This window comes from Astatotilapia calliptera, chromosome 3 (assembly GCF_964374335.1).
Source record: "Astatotilapia calliptera chromosome 3, fAstCal68.1, whole genome shotgun sequence".
NCBI classification, from domain to species: domain Eukaryota; kingdom Metazoa; phylum Chordata; class Actinopteri; order Cichliformes; family Cichlidae; genus Astatotilapia; species Astatotilapia calliptera.
In genome coordinates this window covers 38,447,575-38,461,614 of record NC_137424.1, presented here as the reverse complement: position 1 = coordinate 38,461,614, position 14,040 = coordinate 38,447,575, and the positions used below count along the sequence as shown (strand labels likewise).

Sequence of the window (14,040 nt, the reverse complement as noted above, 5' to 3'; positions counted from 1 at the left end):
CACGAGTCTGCTAGTGTCTATAATCACAGTGTACACAGGAATGAAATGGTTTTGAGTGCTAAACATCAACATCCACACATGCTTGCTTCAACAGTGCTAACATGCTGCTATCAAGCAGGTGGGAGGTTTTCTTATGGACATACAGCAGCTGCTCTGACATTAACCACTGGTTTGTGAAATCCTATTTCGATGCCTCGATAGAATTTGAGTTCTAACACATCACACTATAATTAGCTATAGAGAGCAAAAGGGCTATATGTACTAATCTATAAATATGTTAATTTCATTATTAAAGCTTTTAAGATGGTTGACTCAAATGCCCTCAAGTGGCCATTCAATGAACTGCGGTTTTTGGCATTTCTGCGTTGGCTTCGTTTTACTGCTCTGGAGGTTTATAATTGTATTTTCCATGCTACCATTAAAGGACTAAGCACGAAAACTGGATGGTGTTGGCATTCTCATTAGTTCTGTAGGTATTTGAAATGCTGAGCAAAATAAAACTTTGATTCGATGATGCTGCTAGATATGCATCGGTGGATCATCAACATTATTACAACTTATTCATGCTCACTCTGTGGTTGACGTTCAAGTCCGTGTCAAATTTGATTCCAACGCATCTGTTAGTTGCTGAAACATTTCACCTTAAACTGCAACTGTTGGCTCCATGTACCAAAAAGTTGAGTCTGTTCATCTGGACGTAACGTTTTCAGTGGGAGAGTGGTTGAGTTAAACAGAAACAGCCTGTTTCCAAAATGTTTAGAGTCGATATCTGGAAACATTGTATAATAAAGTAATGAGCCAACCAAACGACAGAGAAATTAACATTACTTAAGAAACGGTCTCTGTTTTTTAAAAAGTGTGGCAGTACTGTGTAGGTTGTCCCAATCTGTAACAACAGTACAAGCCTAATACAAAATGTTGTAATGTCGCTTTACTTTTCTGGGCTTGTTTCTGTGCGTTGTCTTTCTGCAGCCACTATCCAATACTTAAGACTTATTAAACTGAACAATAGCCAAATTTATGAACATCACATATGAACGCTAATGTTCTTTGGGCTAGTGCAGCTTGCATGAAAGTTATATTTCCAAAGGACGTTGATTAAAAAAACCCCACAGTTAGATTCAAGATTGTAATCAATCAGATTTAAGACCAATGCAAACTGTTGCTGCTATCTTGCATGCTGACTGTAAGGTATAGTTATAAATAGCTATAAATTTGACAAAGTTGGCCATGTTTTTTCTATTTTTTGTTTTCATTTCATCTCATTAGGCCCAGCTCAGAGAGCTCCAGCAGGTGGCAGAAGACCTGCAGGTCAAGTTGGAGGAACACAGGAGGAAAAAACACGAAGCCGACCGACTCAAAGAGCAAACATTAAAGGCACTGGAAGCAGGGAACGGTGGTAAGGGTCGCGCCATTTTTAATCGGAGTCATTTAAATCTATTTGCTCCTTTCACCAAATTGCTTCAGTTTGTGGACAGTAGTTAGGCAATTTTAGCAGCTGCAGGGCAACTTTCATTTCATTTCAGCTCGATCTTGCATTGAGCAAAAGTAAATTGGCCTGAGAACCTCAGGTCACACGGTCAGGATGACAAATGGTAAAAGATAGGGAGGAGCTGGAAGGGTTAAATACAGATGCCTGTGTCGTTGAAATAAGCGGACTGGGAGAGGATTGCTGAGCAACAGCATATTGCATTTCCCCCAGCTCTCTTTTTAGGTTCCACAAGCCTTCGGAGAGAAGTTGCTTATGACTCACTGGAAAATTCCCTTATCACTGCAAGCACAAGCTGGCTCGGCATTTAAATGACGTTCAGACTTGTGTATGTGAACGTATTGAAAGTAGTGAGGCTGGATGGGAAACGGGCTCAGTCGTTTTTAGCTCTGTAGTCCACGTGGATTTAGAATCATTAAGTCTGTGTTGGGAAGGCAGGGCATGGAGACCGTTTGGGTTAAGTTCGCTTAATTTTAGATTTAGTTTTAGATTTCTAGCTTGTTGCAGCACAGATATTAAAACAGTCCTTCATGTTATGCCTCATAACACACAGAAATAGGATTTATTAATGTTTTAAACTTCTGTCTTATTCTTTGCTCATCCATATATCAAACAGCACACACCTAGATATTGTATAGTGCTGGTAATTGATTCTGCCTTGTGTGTTCAAAATAAAAGTTCTGATTGCAATAAAGGTCATTTGACTTTGGAGCTTCTCAGAGCGCACATCCATCATGGCTCCCAAGGTGTGCAAGCTGACCTTTGCTAGTCGTCACCCCCCCCCCCACGTGTTCCCTGCGCCATCATCATTCACTTCCGTTACTGCTCATCTTCAAGTTTTTGCAACCATCAGTTTTCATTTCTGTGGTCATGTTGGCAGGTGTTGTCTATGTTTTGTCATCCATCTGGGGTCTTATTTTGCAGTTTTAATAAATGTGTGAGTTCATGTGTGTGTATGGCTTCTTCAAAGTTCCAGTCTTTGTCCTGCTTATGACATTACTTGTTGGTGAATGTTCATTTATCTGCTAACAATAGGAGCTGAAAAATGTATTGATGTGACGGTGTATCTTATTGACTTTTTTCTCTTTCGCTGTGGTGTGGATTCACTGCTGCCAAATCCTGATATCTTTATTTAAAGATTGCAGGTGCTCTAGATGGATTCCCACAGCAGTTAAACTCCTTGAATCACTGCATTATGACTCATTGAGGTGGTGCTTATTAAATGAATGAGTGTAAGTGAACAGAAGTTAAACAACTCCGGCTAAAGAAGAAGGAACTCATGGAGGACAGTTAGGACAATGCATGCAACCAGCTCTATTTTCTCCTTTTTTAGTGGCATTTTTCAGATGTTGTAGCGACGTACTGCAGGATTACTGTATCGCAGTATAATTGTTATTATTATGGAATATCATGATAGTATTTGTATAATGAGTTAAGGCCTTTAAACACCGGATATGTAAATTCTGTAAATTCTTAATGCAGACGGTCACACCAACTATGTAATTCACATGACAAATTTGCGACATTTATTCTTTCGAACCAAGCTCGCTTTTTACAAATGATCAGATCTGGATAAACAGATCTGACCAGTCAAACCGCTGCATTTGGTAACAAGTGCGCCTGTAGCTCAAAATGAACACCACTACTGAATATAGAAATAATAAAATGGTTCAGTTTTACCTTAGACACTCTTGGACTCTTGAACAAGAGTTCAGAGTACAAAAGTGGCCATGATACAGTGTCAACTCCTGGACCAAACAATGAAATTTCCCCCCGTTGCTGCCTTCTTTTAAGAATTGGACATACCCAGAATCTCCGTTTCCTCCTTTTCTTGTTTAGAAACATTAGGGCTAGCTCATCATCGCTTGGTGCAGACTTCATTTCTTTCACAGAGGGTTTCTTGAAGACAAATTTTTGCAAAAAATACAACATTTTGGCATGTATATATGTTACACAACAAGTTTGGATCTGAAAAATCCAGAATTTCCTGTCATGTTTTTCCAACAGGCTCCGTGTGTGATGGCCTTCACTTTGTAATTTGTACTACTGATCTATAACTTGATGGCTATGATTTGGCTAAAACATAATTTCAGGAACCACCTGCCTTTAAAAACAACAAAAAAACAAACAAACAAACTCTAGGATGTAATTTAAGGGTCACCAGTTTTACTCCAGTTTCAAATTAAATCATTATTACTCATTGTTTTGTTTTTACAATTGTTACTTTTACAAACACATTTTCATTACATAGGGTTAATCTCAGGTCTACAGGAAAATTGCAAAACATAATGAACTAAATTACCACATTTTCTTTTATGTCACTGTAACTCTGCAGCATGTTTGTCAATAGTGTCACAGTTGTGAAATAATAATTAAGAAAGCCTCTTCAGTTAGTTACCTTAATTATGCATTTGAGTCGCAAGAAACAGTCGATAAAACAATTGCCTTAAACGACCTTTTAACGTTGTACTCGTGAGGACACGCATTGAGTTACAAACAAATATAGAAACATCACAACGAGACAGACACTTTTTTTCCACGAATATCTCGTCTTTCCATTTCTGACCTGTCAGTCGCATGAGTCAAAATAAGAATGAAAAGCCAGAAGAACAACCAGCTGAGCCTGCAAAGTAGAACTTAACAGTCTCTCCCTTTACAGCGCCTGTCGCTCAAACGTGTCTCCAGGGCTTCACGCGCAGTTATTGAGAAGTTTTAAAGGGCCAGGTTATTTGTACCCTCAAAGAAAATTAGTTTCTTGTGGCACATTGTGTGCGATACAGTGAAAGAAATATTGCAGGACTTTTTGCGGGTCTCAGACGTGACAGGACAACATTCTAAGTCGTATTGATTTCGATATGTGTGGTATATAGTTCATGCGTTTATTAGATTCTAAACAAGCACCGTGCATTTGCTATTTTCCTTCTTTTAAATTATCAAGTTAGTTTGTTAAGGAACTAAAACTCAGTCAATGAGTCCAACCTTCACATATGTCCCATTTTTATTAGGAATATGCTTGTTCATAGACACAGCTGGGTTACTCAGTGCTCTTCTTTTAGCAAAGCAGTGGGCTTGAATTTCCTTTTTTTTCCCATTTTGCCGAGCATGTTGGGAAATCAGGAGTAAATCCTCACTGAATAGCAAAGACTTTGTTATTCCCAGCTAATGAGAAAGGACGCTGATCGTGTGCGGTTGTTTTCTTTCCGTCTTAATGGCATCCATGATAAGCCTTGGGTTCACGTCGAGGTCTCCTCCCTGTTTAATGATGTTTGCTTGATATTAACTCCATCATATAGAGGCACAGTGTACGACTCGTGCTAGTTTTTCTCTTTTACTGTACATCCAGTAATGCAAAGCTACGCAGACTTGAAGTTCATCCATAGTTTGAGGGGATTTCCTCAAGTTCATTGGTAATCCACTGGTTGACCTGATTTCTCTAGCAGACCGCTTTGCAAACCACTTCCATTCTGCTCGTGTGCAGTTGTGGATGGCCTGTAGCATGAATACAGAGATTGCAGAATGCCAAGGCGGCCAAATAGGCTTAGTTTGCTGTCGTTATAGCACACCACACACATTTTCCACATGTAATTCAAGGGCTGGTTATATTTAAAAAGTACACTCATACATTTTGGTTGTAAACAGTAAAACTCCAAATGGGGAAAATATTCTGGACCACGCAGTTCAACCCACTTTATAATTATATTGAAACAGAGTCGACTCAGATGTTTGATGTGTGGGCGTACCTGAATACATTAGTTGCTAAATACATCTTAAAAAAAAAATACACATAATGTGTTCAACAAGCGTAGCTATTTTTTACAGCGATTTGTACAGCTGCCATGAACATAAGGACGACCCAAACTTTTGTAACACGGATAATTTTAATAATCACTTTATCTAACAGTTATTTCTTCTGTTTATTTAACTTTTTTTTTTTTTAATTCAACCAATTCAATGTCGTTTTGTTTTTTCAAAATTGCTCTTCCACGTTTCGTCAATCTGGAGCAACGAAAGTGATCTTTGTAAGAGGCAAACATCCAAAGCTACTTACAGTTTTGCATCTTATAACTAAAATAGAGTGTTAGGATTGTTTTCAGAGAAGTTAGGATGGTGTAAATGTTGAATTTAAAAAAAAAAGTTTGCTGCTTTATCCAAAATATTATCGCCTCTACCATATCTGCTTAACATGAACATAGTATGAAGTGTTGGGAAGGTTACTTACTACAGATTACATGCCCCAAAATGTATTTTGTAACGTATTCCGTTACGTTACTCAATAAGAGTAACATATTCTGAATACTTTGGATTACTTAATATATTATCATGCTTTTTACAACTACATGAATTTATTTATTTGAATTTATTTATTTATTGCTGTGTGATTTATTGCTATTACTAAATGGATACTCGCCATACCAATACCAACTAGATTTTTAAATCCTAACATAAAATGAGTAACAGTAGGGTGGACATTAGGTAAGGCAGCACTTTTTGCAGCGATCTCATATAGAAAACTATTCCGCACGTATCTAAAACATGTCCGTGGCTCCGAACCATAATAAAGGGACCTCTGGCTAATATAGAGCATAGTATGTGTGTGATACAAGCTTATTGTCTTTATTCCTGAAGGCATCAAATAAAGATGGGATTCAGTATCCTTTATTTAATTTCTTTTAAGTGGACTTTGACTTGCTGTGTAAAAGTCTTGAGCCACCCCTCATTTCTTTGTATTTTAATTTCCTGTTATTTTTATTGAAGTTTCCTTGAGAAACAGTTGTTTTGACTTTACGAAGGTCTTTTAAAGCTTTACAGATTTATGAATCACTGAAGGATTAAAAAAGGCACCTAACTCAAGGGATAAACCAGTGTCGTGTCGACACATAGCAGACAGCTCATCAAAGAACCAAATGTAAATTGTATCTTTGTATCCAAATGTAAACACTTTGTTACCAACATCTCGTCAAAAACCTCATTATTTGTTCACATTTCTTTAGTTGAATTTCTGAAAAATGCAGTAAGTAGTATTAAAAACAGTAAAAAAAAAAACTAATTTTTTTAACAGCATCATTCATAAAGAACTGCTAGCCATAAACTTGGCTTATTGTATGAAGTATGAGGAAATGTAGGACTAGTATTTGCTTGTTAGAATTTTACAAATTTTGGTTTAGATACTGTATTTCCATGTGTGTTTGTACATATTTGAATAAACTGATATACTCTTTTCCCATTTTCCAAGCAAAATATAAAGAAATTGAGTGTCGCTCAAGAGTTTTGCACAGTACTGTATATGTAAGGAAATCTCTGTATAAAAATTGTTTGAAGGAGAAATAGACTATAAGCCCTTTAGCCATATATGATTACGCTTCCCTGTCTTTAATGTGCATTCACATGTAAATGCAAATACTAATAGTAGGTTAGAATAGGAAGAGATTAACTGAATCCAACAAAATATGTATTGTTGGAATATATTAATATAGAGAATGTCTGTATCTTTGTATATGAAGGATGTACTAAGCACTTAGAGTGTCTGCTATCTTGCCTCTGAGGATTCGAGTAGTTCCCCTGAGCTAACCTATATGGACCAGATCCAGTCATAAACATTGGCTGTATCATATTCTCTGGAAACCAGGGTCCATTATGAATTCAAAAGACTACAAGTTCTTGATCTTTATTTCTAATAAAACATGATTTGCACAAAGGAAAATAACAAAAATTCTTGTCTACCTGACTTTAGACTTTATAAAACTTATGTCTTCTTGAAATAATGCAGTAACACGTGTTGCAGCAGGCATTGTCTTCTTGTTCTGAACTCTAACAGAGCGCTTCATATCCCCGCTTATACGTCTTCTCTCCAGATAAGGAAACGCTTGATTGTCCTTGTAGAGCAAAACAAACAGTGTCAAACATAAAAGAGTTCAGAAGGTCCCATAAGGCTTGACATTTTCAGTCAAGCAGCAAAAGCCCAAACTGAAAACGGAGCTTCACTCTGAAATTCCATTAAATTTGATATATATTTAAAGTATTCTTGTGGTAATTTAGTCCTAAAGCAGGACTGAGTGATGGTAGCTCTGCTAAGCTCTCCACAGAGAATGTAGACTAGTTTTATTCTTTCATCTTTATTAATTGTACCTTGTAATTTAAAAGTTGATTTTTCGAGTTACGAATACCCGAGCTTCCTTGCAGCACAATCATTTATCTCATTTGTAAAACCTGCGTGTCATATCAGTTTCAGGTTGTTAAAAAATTTCCTGGAAAAATCACTCACAGCCATGTGGGAACCTTGAAAAGAGTTCTGGGAATAAGGCAATTAGCTCAGCAACTGTAATCACAACCTTGATGAATTTATGAGCAAACTCTAATGAGTAAGATATTGATTTTGTACACTGCAACGCTCTCATTGTGCTGCAGTGTTTTTTCATTTTTTCATTCTGATGCTCACCGTTAAACGCACCGTTTAGCTTCAAATATTTATTTTCAGGTTTCTATCAGTATTTCCAGTCTTGTCATCCCATCGATAAAGCAAAAACAAAAAAAGATTCTACCTGCAGCGTTTGATCTATTTCCATTTCAAAGTATTTTTTTTTTTCATACAGAAAACTGTAATTTCCCTTCTTGGAAATCTTGCCTATGGTATATAAAAGACAGGACAATGTGTGTTTTCTTAGCCTTGGAGTGCAGCGCGAGCCTACAATAACAAAGCTCTGTGTGGATAACATGGTCTGTAGGCTAGGCGTAGATCTGCAGTCTCCCGCTGATATGTTCCATTTCCCTCTGTTCTCTTTGTGCCTCTCTTTTATTTTACGAGTGTGCCGTGATATTGCCCGAGCAACATGGGTGGATGACTGATGGTGTCCATTAGTAAACATAGTCCCCTATATGTGCCGTCGGCCTAAAGAGCCAATGTCTTGAACCTCTTTCCCCAATTTTTCTTTTTTTTTGTTTGTTCTCCCTCCTCCTCTCTCCTCTTTTATTTTCCCCATTCCTCTCGACTCTTCCTCTTACCTTTTACCAACCAACCCCCACCCCACCCACCGCCCTCCAATCCCCTGCATCCACTCTATCTTTTTTTTCTTCCCCTGCCTTCGTCTCCATCCATCCTCCTTATGGTTGTTTTTCATAGCTATGGCTCTGCAGTAGAGCGAGGGATGAGACCATTTCTCTTGCTCCTTTAGTGCGCTCACTTTTTTTTTTTTTTTTTTGCGAGACAGAGCGGCCAGAGGATGGGTTGAGAATGTCAAGCATTAGGTTGGGAATAGAGTGCTGTTCAAACAAAGGAATAAGCCACTAATATGACAGATGCTGTGTGTATTGCAGGAGAATATTAGCAAATCTTGTTTAACTCCCGGGGTTGAATACAGTCAACAAACAGAGGGTGGGGTGACGGGAATCTGGCTTCTCCGTAGACGTTTGCAGCTCCCGGTCATGTTTCGGGTGTCAAGGAGTGGCGTAGGATCTAGCATCTTTTAAAACTTTTAATCCCACAAACAGCATGCCTTAATAAATATGGATTTATTTTGGCAAAGATGGGTTTGAGAAAAGGGATCATTTTTTAAACCCCCCTGCATCACACACTTAACACAGTTGCTTTACTGTACACTGGGAAGAAATGGTAATTTCAAAATGAGCTTTTCTGTAATTAGTACAGAAAGATAATTGCGGCGGATGTGCAATTAGCATTATGTAAAGTGTTTTTCCCCAGACTTAGGGGCCAATCAGTTTACCCCTCGTACATTCTCTGCTCTGCCGATGACACGGGAGATGCTCAGTGCTGAACATAAGAGAACTTCCTCTCCTTTCCACTCGCAGTGAATGCGGATTCACAGAATGAATCGGTTGGGGTCACATGCTCGCTGGAAAAAGGGGGTTGAGGAAGTTTTTGCGTCTCCTTTTCATCTGCCTGTGTACATGAATGGAGAAGAGGGAAATCACTGTCATACCAGCCGTTACAGCACAAAGCCTTCTGATTGCATTCTGGACTCTGCCATGCTTTTTTCTTTTTTTTTCTTTTCCTACAGGGAAACCAAATGTTCTTGCACAGCGTGACTGACTCATTGCCTGATTGCCCTCCACACCCCCCCACACCCCATATTTTTTAAATCCAGCTCCATCCTTTTCTTCATTCCTGCCTCTCAGTTTGCATTCAGATGGAAGTGGTTGCTATTTAAACAATCTCATAATTCTACAGTAACACGTGATTTTTTTATTTTATTTTTATTTTAGGTCTCATCAGACATCAGAACAGCTCCGTTACCAGCATTTTCCATTTATTGGACACCAATAAAGATGGCAGGTAAATAACTTGTATTCAGACTCTTTTGAGTCCTGTTTTTGTTTTCATGTTCTGGCCAGTGCTGCCCATTCTAGTGAGTCCAGAAACCTGCACTCATATGCGTATGAAGTGTCAGCCTTATAATGCTAACCCCACCCCACCCCCAAGCTAGAACCATATTCTATTAATACTTTGTTGATTACGCAGGCAAAGTTTTGCATAATAAAGATCCACTGATTCAGGTTTTGAAGGCTACCAGTGATGTTTTTATACTGAAATAGTTTTTCCTTGTTGGGTTCTGCTCTTGCCAGGGTGAATGGGCTTTTTGTCGCATTATTTCATTGCTAAGAAATCTAATACTACAAAAAAAAATATTATGTCGTCATCCAGCACTCTGCAGAAGTCTTCAGCCACCCCTTATTTCTTTATATATTGCTTCCAAGGAGCCAGACTTCAATGTAATTTGTTTAAAGTGACCTTGTGCAATATTTCTTCAGGCTTTCTGAAGAGCTATTAAACAGAAACTTGATATATTGGAATGGTGTGTGGTGTCTCCCTGCGACCTCCCCTGTACACTTAATGATGGGTTTTCACACCTCACGATTTATCAGTAAAGTCGTGGTTTGACTACCATTGCAATACTTTCTGGGTTTTTCCAAAAGAAGCTGCGTAGGCAGCGACTACAGTGACTAACTTCTAATGCAAACCCAGTTATCTTGTTCTATAAACAGGCCTGAAATATAACAGAAACCACTCAGTTCTGAAAAATATTTCAAGGCTTATTCATAAAGACTTCAGAAATAGGACAAATTCAGCAAAGACCTGATACAGGATGTGAGTGATGTATCTGGCCCTTCAACTGATCCAAAAGGCCATTCTTAAGGATGGGAAACAGGGTATGCCAGTTTACACAAGAACGGGACTGAAGATCCATTGCAACAGGTCTAACGGAGTGATGACTCTTGTCAATAGGTGTTGGGGATCTTGTCAAAATGTATGAAATTATGACCATGGAAAAGCATGGTTAGAGTTCGATACACCTTGTAAGACAATCTGGAAAGCATCTGATTCGCTATGGCTGCCAACACACTGCCAAAGCAGTAATACCATACCTGGATAGAAACACTATCAGTCATGGATTGGCCTCCCCCAGAACCCGGACCACTGCATTCTTGGAGCGGTGTGGGATCATCTAGCAGCCAAGATCCAAAGAAGAGCTTTGAATGTCCTTCAAGAAGTCTGGGGAAATAGTAATTTCTTGTAATTACAGAAAGGACAAGAAAGCTGCATAAGAGAGCTAAAGTTAAGTGCTGAATTTAAATCGTTTGTTACATTTTATCTTTTTTTCCTGACAAATGATCGCCTGTCTTTGAACATTGTTCTCTCCAAATTGATTGGTGACAAAAGCCAGTCATTAATTTACCGGCCACTAGCAGTCAAATGAAACTGTAACACAAAACACGAAATAACAACCACAAAAAAAAAAATACTGTTGAAGAAGTTCCTTTAAATTCCGGCAGACTGAATCGGAGAGTTTTAGGAAATATTATCATGTCAGATACCCTCAAGAGAAATTCTGCTAATGCAGCAGAGTGAAACCAAAACAACATGAAATATGATAAAGAGAATCCATAACACTGGATTAAAACTATAGGTTGTCACTCGCATTTATTCTGTCTTGCATTACTCGTGCTATAAAATAAATGGGTGTTCACATCAATATGAATATGGATTACACTCATTAGTTCCACCTTAACTTGTGGAGCAGTGAAGTCTCATCAGTCTGAGTCGAATGCGCGCATCTCATTCCCTGGAACTCCTACACCTATTTATTCTCCAGCAAGCCTCAAAAAGTATTTCTTCTCCTTATTTGCATTGTTCAATCTTCAAGTCTCAGCAGGCTCACTTGTTGCTCCGCTTTCCAATCTCCCGGCCTTCCTTGCATCTACACAGACGAACTAAGTTGCTGTCAGGATCGGCGTCTGACGGCGGCCAGCTTTAAAGGGAATGGCATCCGTTTTGCTGCCAGGGAAGATATGTAAATTTTTCTAGTGGCTTGCAGAAAAACGGAGTCCATGATATCCAATGAGCCTGTCCCCCTTCATGCTTTTTCTCCACAGCCATCCACACCCTCACATCCTCACTTTCCCACAACATGCTTGAAGTTAAAACAAAATCGATACTTCTTAAGCTAACTGGGCATATTCTTCCGGAAAGCAAGCTGGCCCAAGCATAGTAAACTGAAAGTGCTATAAAACATATGGCCGCATCGAGGACGAACTGCTTGTGCAGCGATTTTCTGGCAGAGCGCTATATGCCCACTTATGCATTCCTGCAATTGGATGCAAACCATTATTCAAGCCCTCCTGCCCACCCCCTCCCAGCCACAGTCCCTTCCTTCCCCGGCTCTGCCTCCATCCATCCACTCCATCCAAAGCACCGCCTCGCACTTAAACAAACACATTACTAAGCTGAAATATCTGCAAGTGTCGCTCATTTCTATCCAGCCATTGTCTCAGCCTGTCAGCATGTGGATTCGGTGAGCTGGCTATCTTGATGCAGGACGTGTCCTGATGCCCATTTGAATAAAGCAGGTGAAGGCTTTGCGCTTGTGTGCTACATCACCAGTCCTCCCCTCCCCGTGTGGCTCTGCGGCTCACATGCCCGAGTGTCAAGCTTGATTTAGTCGCCGTTTTATAATAAATGCAAATTTGCTGGTATACCTGACGCTTGCACGTTGCCGGGGACTTTGATCGAGATTAGCATGCACACTACAGGCTCTTTATCGTGCACAAAGCAGGGGGAAAAAAAGCTCTTGGCTTTGTCCCAAATGACACTTAGCGAAATGTTATCCCATTCTTAATCCACTTGATTGGAATTGCTAATTATCTTTAATGCAGATTCACAGATAATTGTTCTCTCATTTATACTGTGAGCTAATCTCATTTTTGTGTCACCAGTAATTGCTTCATGCAACCTGTTTTTTTTTTTCTTCCTTTTTTTCCTTTAAAGTTTAGAATCTGCTCTGATGTGCATGAAGGAACCTGTCAGTGGTAGAGATGTCGCTGATTATCACCACAGTTTGTACTTAATACTAATATTAATTCTGTATAAATATTGCTACTGCGAGTTACGCAGCATGCATCTTTGCATGCAGCATTTCCAATATTTCGGTCACACCTCAAGTTTATATATCTGCAGTCTCACAGATTCATATTGCATTATAGGGGGGTAAATTATTCCCCCACACTTTGTTCATTAAGGTAGATTCTTGCCTTCCTCACGATTATTTCAACCCAAACCTTCCTGAGCACCACACACAAGTGCAACCCACTGTGCCAGCTGGCAAGCAGTTGGCAGCCCAGTGCAGGATTAACTGGTACCAGTATGCTGGCCTATAAATAGAGTCTACCAACTGCTTCAGGAAATGAACCATGATGGAGCCTCCCAAAGGCCCATGAACAGGTTGTGCTTTTTATCCCCTCCCCTCTGTCAGGATTCATCAGTGCATGTGTGTGAGTTACCAATATTTTTACTGTCTTTCTCAGGGAAACCTAGCAAAGCACCTGCTCTCAAGATCAGGTCTGCATCTGCCCTCAGTGATTGGGGGCAAAGCCGGTTTTCCTCACACCAAATTCTATTTATTTCTTTATTTTTTAGAGGCGTCATTGTGTGCAGCTCGACAATGCAGAGAGATCATTGCTTTTCTCCAGCACTTACCCCTAGCATTGATCCTCTGTAGTGGAACAAGCTATTTGCTTTGTATGTTTGCCTGCACGTCCGCTTTTGATGGACTCCTAGGATTGATCCTGGCCATGCAGTCATTATCTCCATTCAGTTTAGTGCTGGTTTACGTAAAACCTGAGGAAGGAAGACACCAGCGGTGAAGAATGGCCATAGAAAAAAGATCTAAATGCTGTAGGATAATAGGTGGCATGAGAGATTTTGACTGCACTGTGTGCTGCTTTATGTTTTGTGCAGTTTAAACTGCGATAGGGTAAAAGGAAAGAGAAGTGCTCAGCTCAGAGCAGAACATCCTTGATCGCAAAATGTATTGTTGGTTCAATGCAGTCGGTTTGTGTTACTGACTGGTTGTGCATCTGATCAAAAAGTTTAGTATTTGTTTCTTTTGTGCAAACTTTGAATCCCTGCCACAGGAAATGAGACTGAAATGTGACTCAGTGGGCCTCAGGTGCTTGTGAATGCTGTGCTGATGACATGTTATGTGGATCATGATGAAATCAACTTATTATATTGGGCAAAAAAACCAATATTGGGATAAATA

The 14,040-nt window shown here is 39.4% G+C and overlaps 1 protein-coding gene across 1 annotated transcript in view; it reads left to right on the top strand.

Moving 5' to 3' along the window:
• Nucleotides 1-14,040, top strand: part of LOC113018664 (glucosidase 2 subunit beta-like) — a 169,566-nt gene that overhangs the window by 11,460 nt on the left and 144,066 nt on the right. The window contains exons 6-7 of the mRNA XM_026161957.2: nucleotides 1,270-1,399; nucleotides 9,707-9,776. Of these exons, the coding sequence (XP_026017742.1) occupies nucleotides 1,270-1,399; nucleotides 9,707-9,776 (200 nt within the window). The remainder of the gene's footprint in view (nucleotides 1-1,269; nucleotides 1,400-9,706; nucleotides 9,777-14,040) is intronic.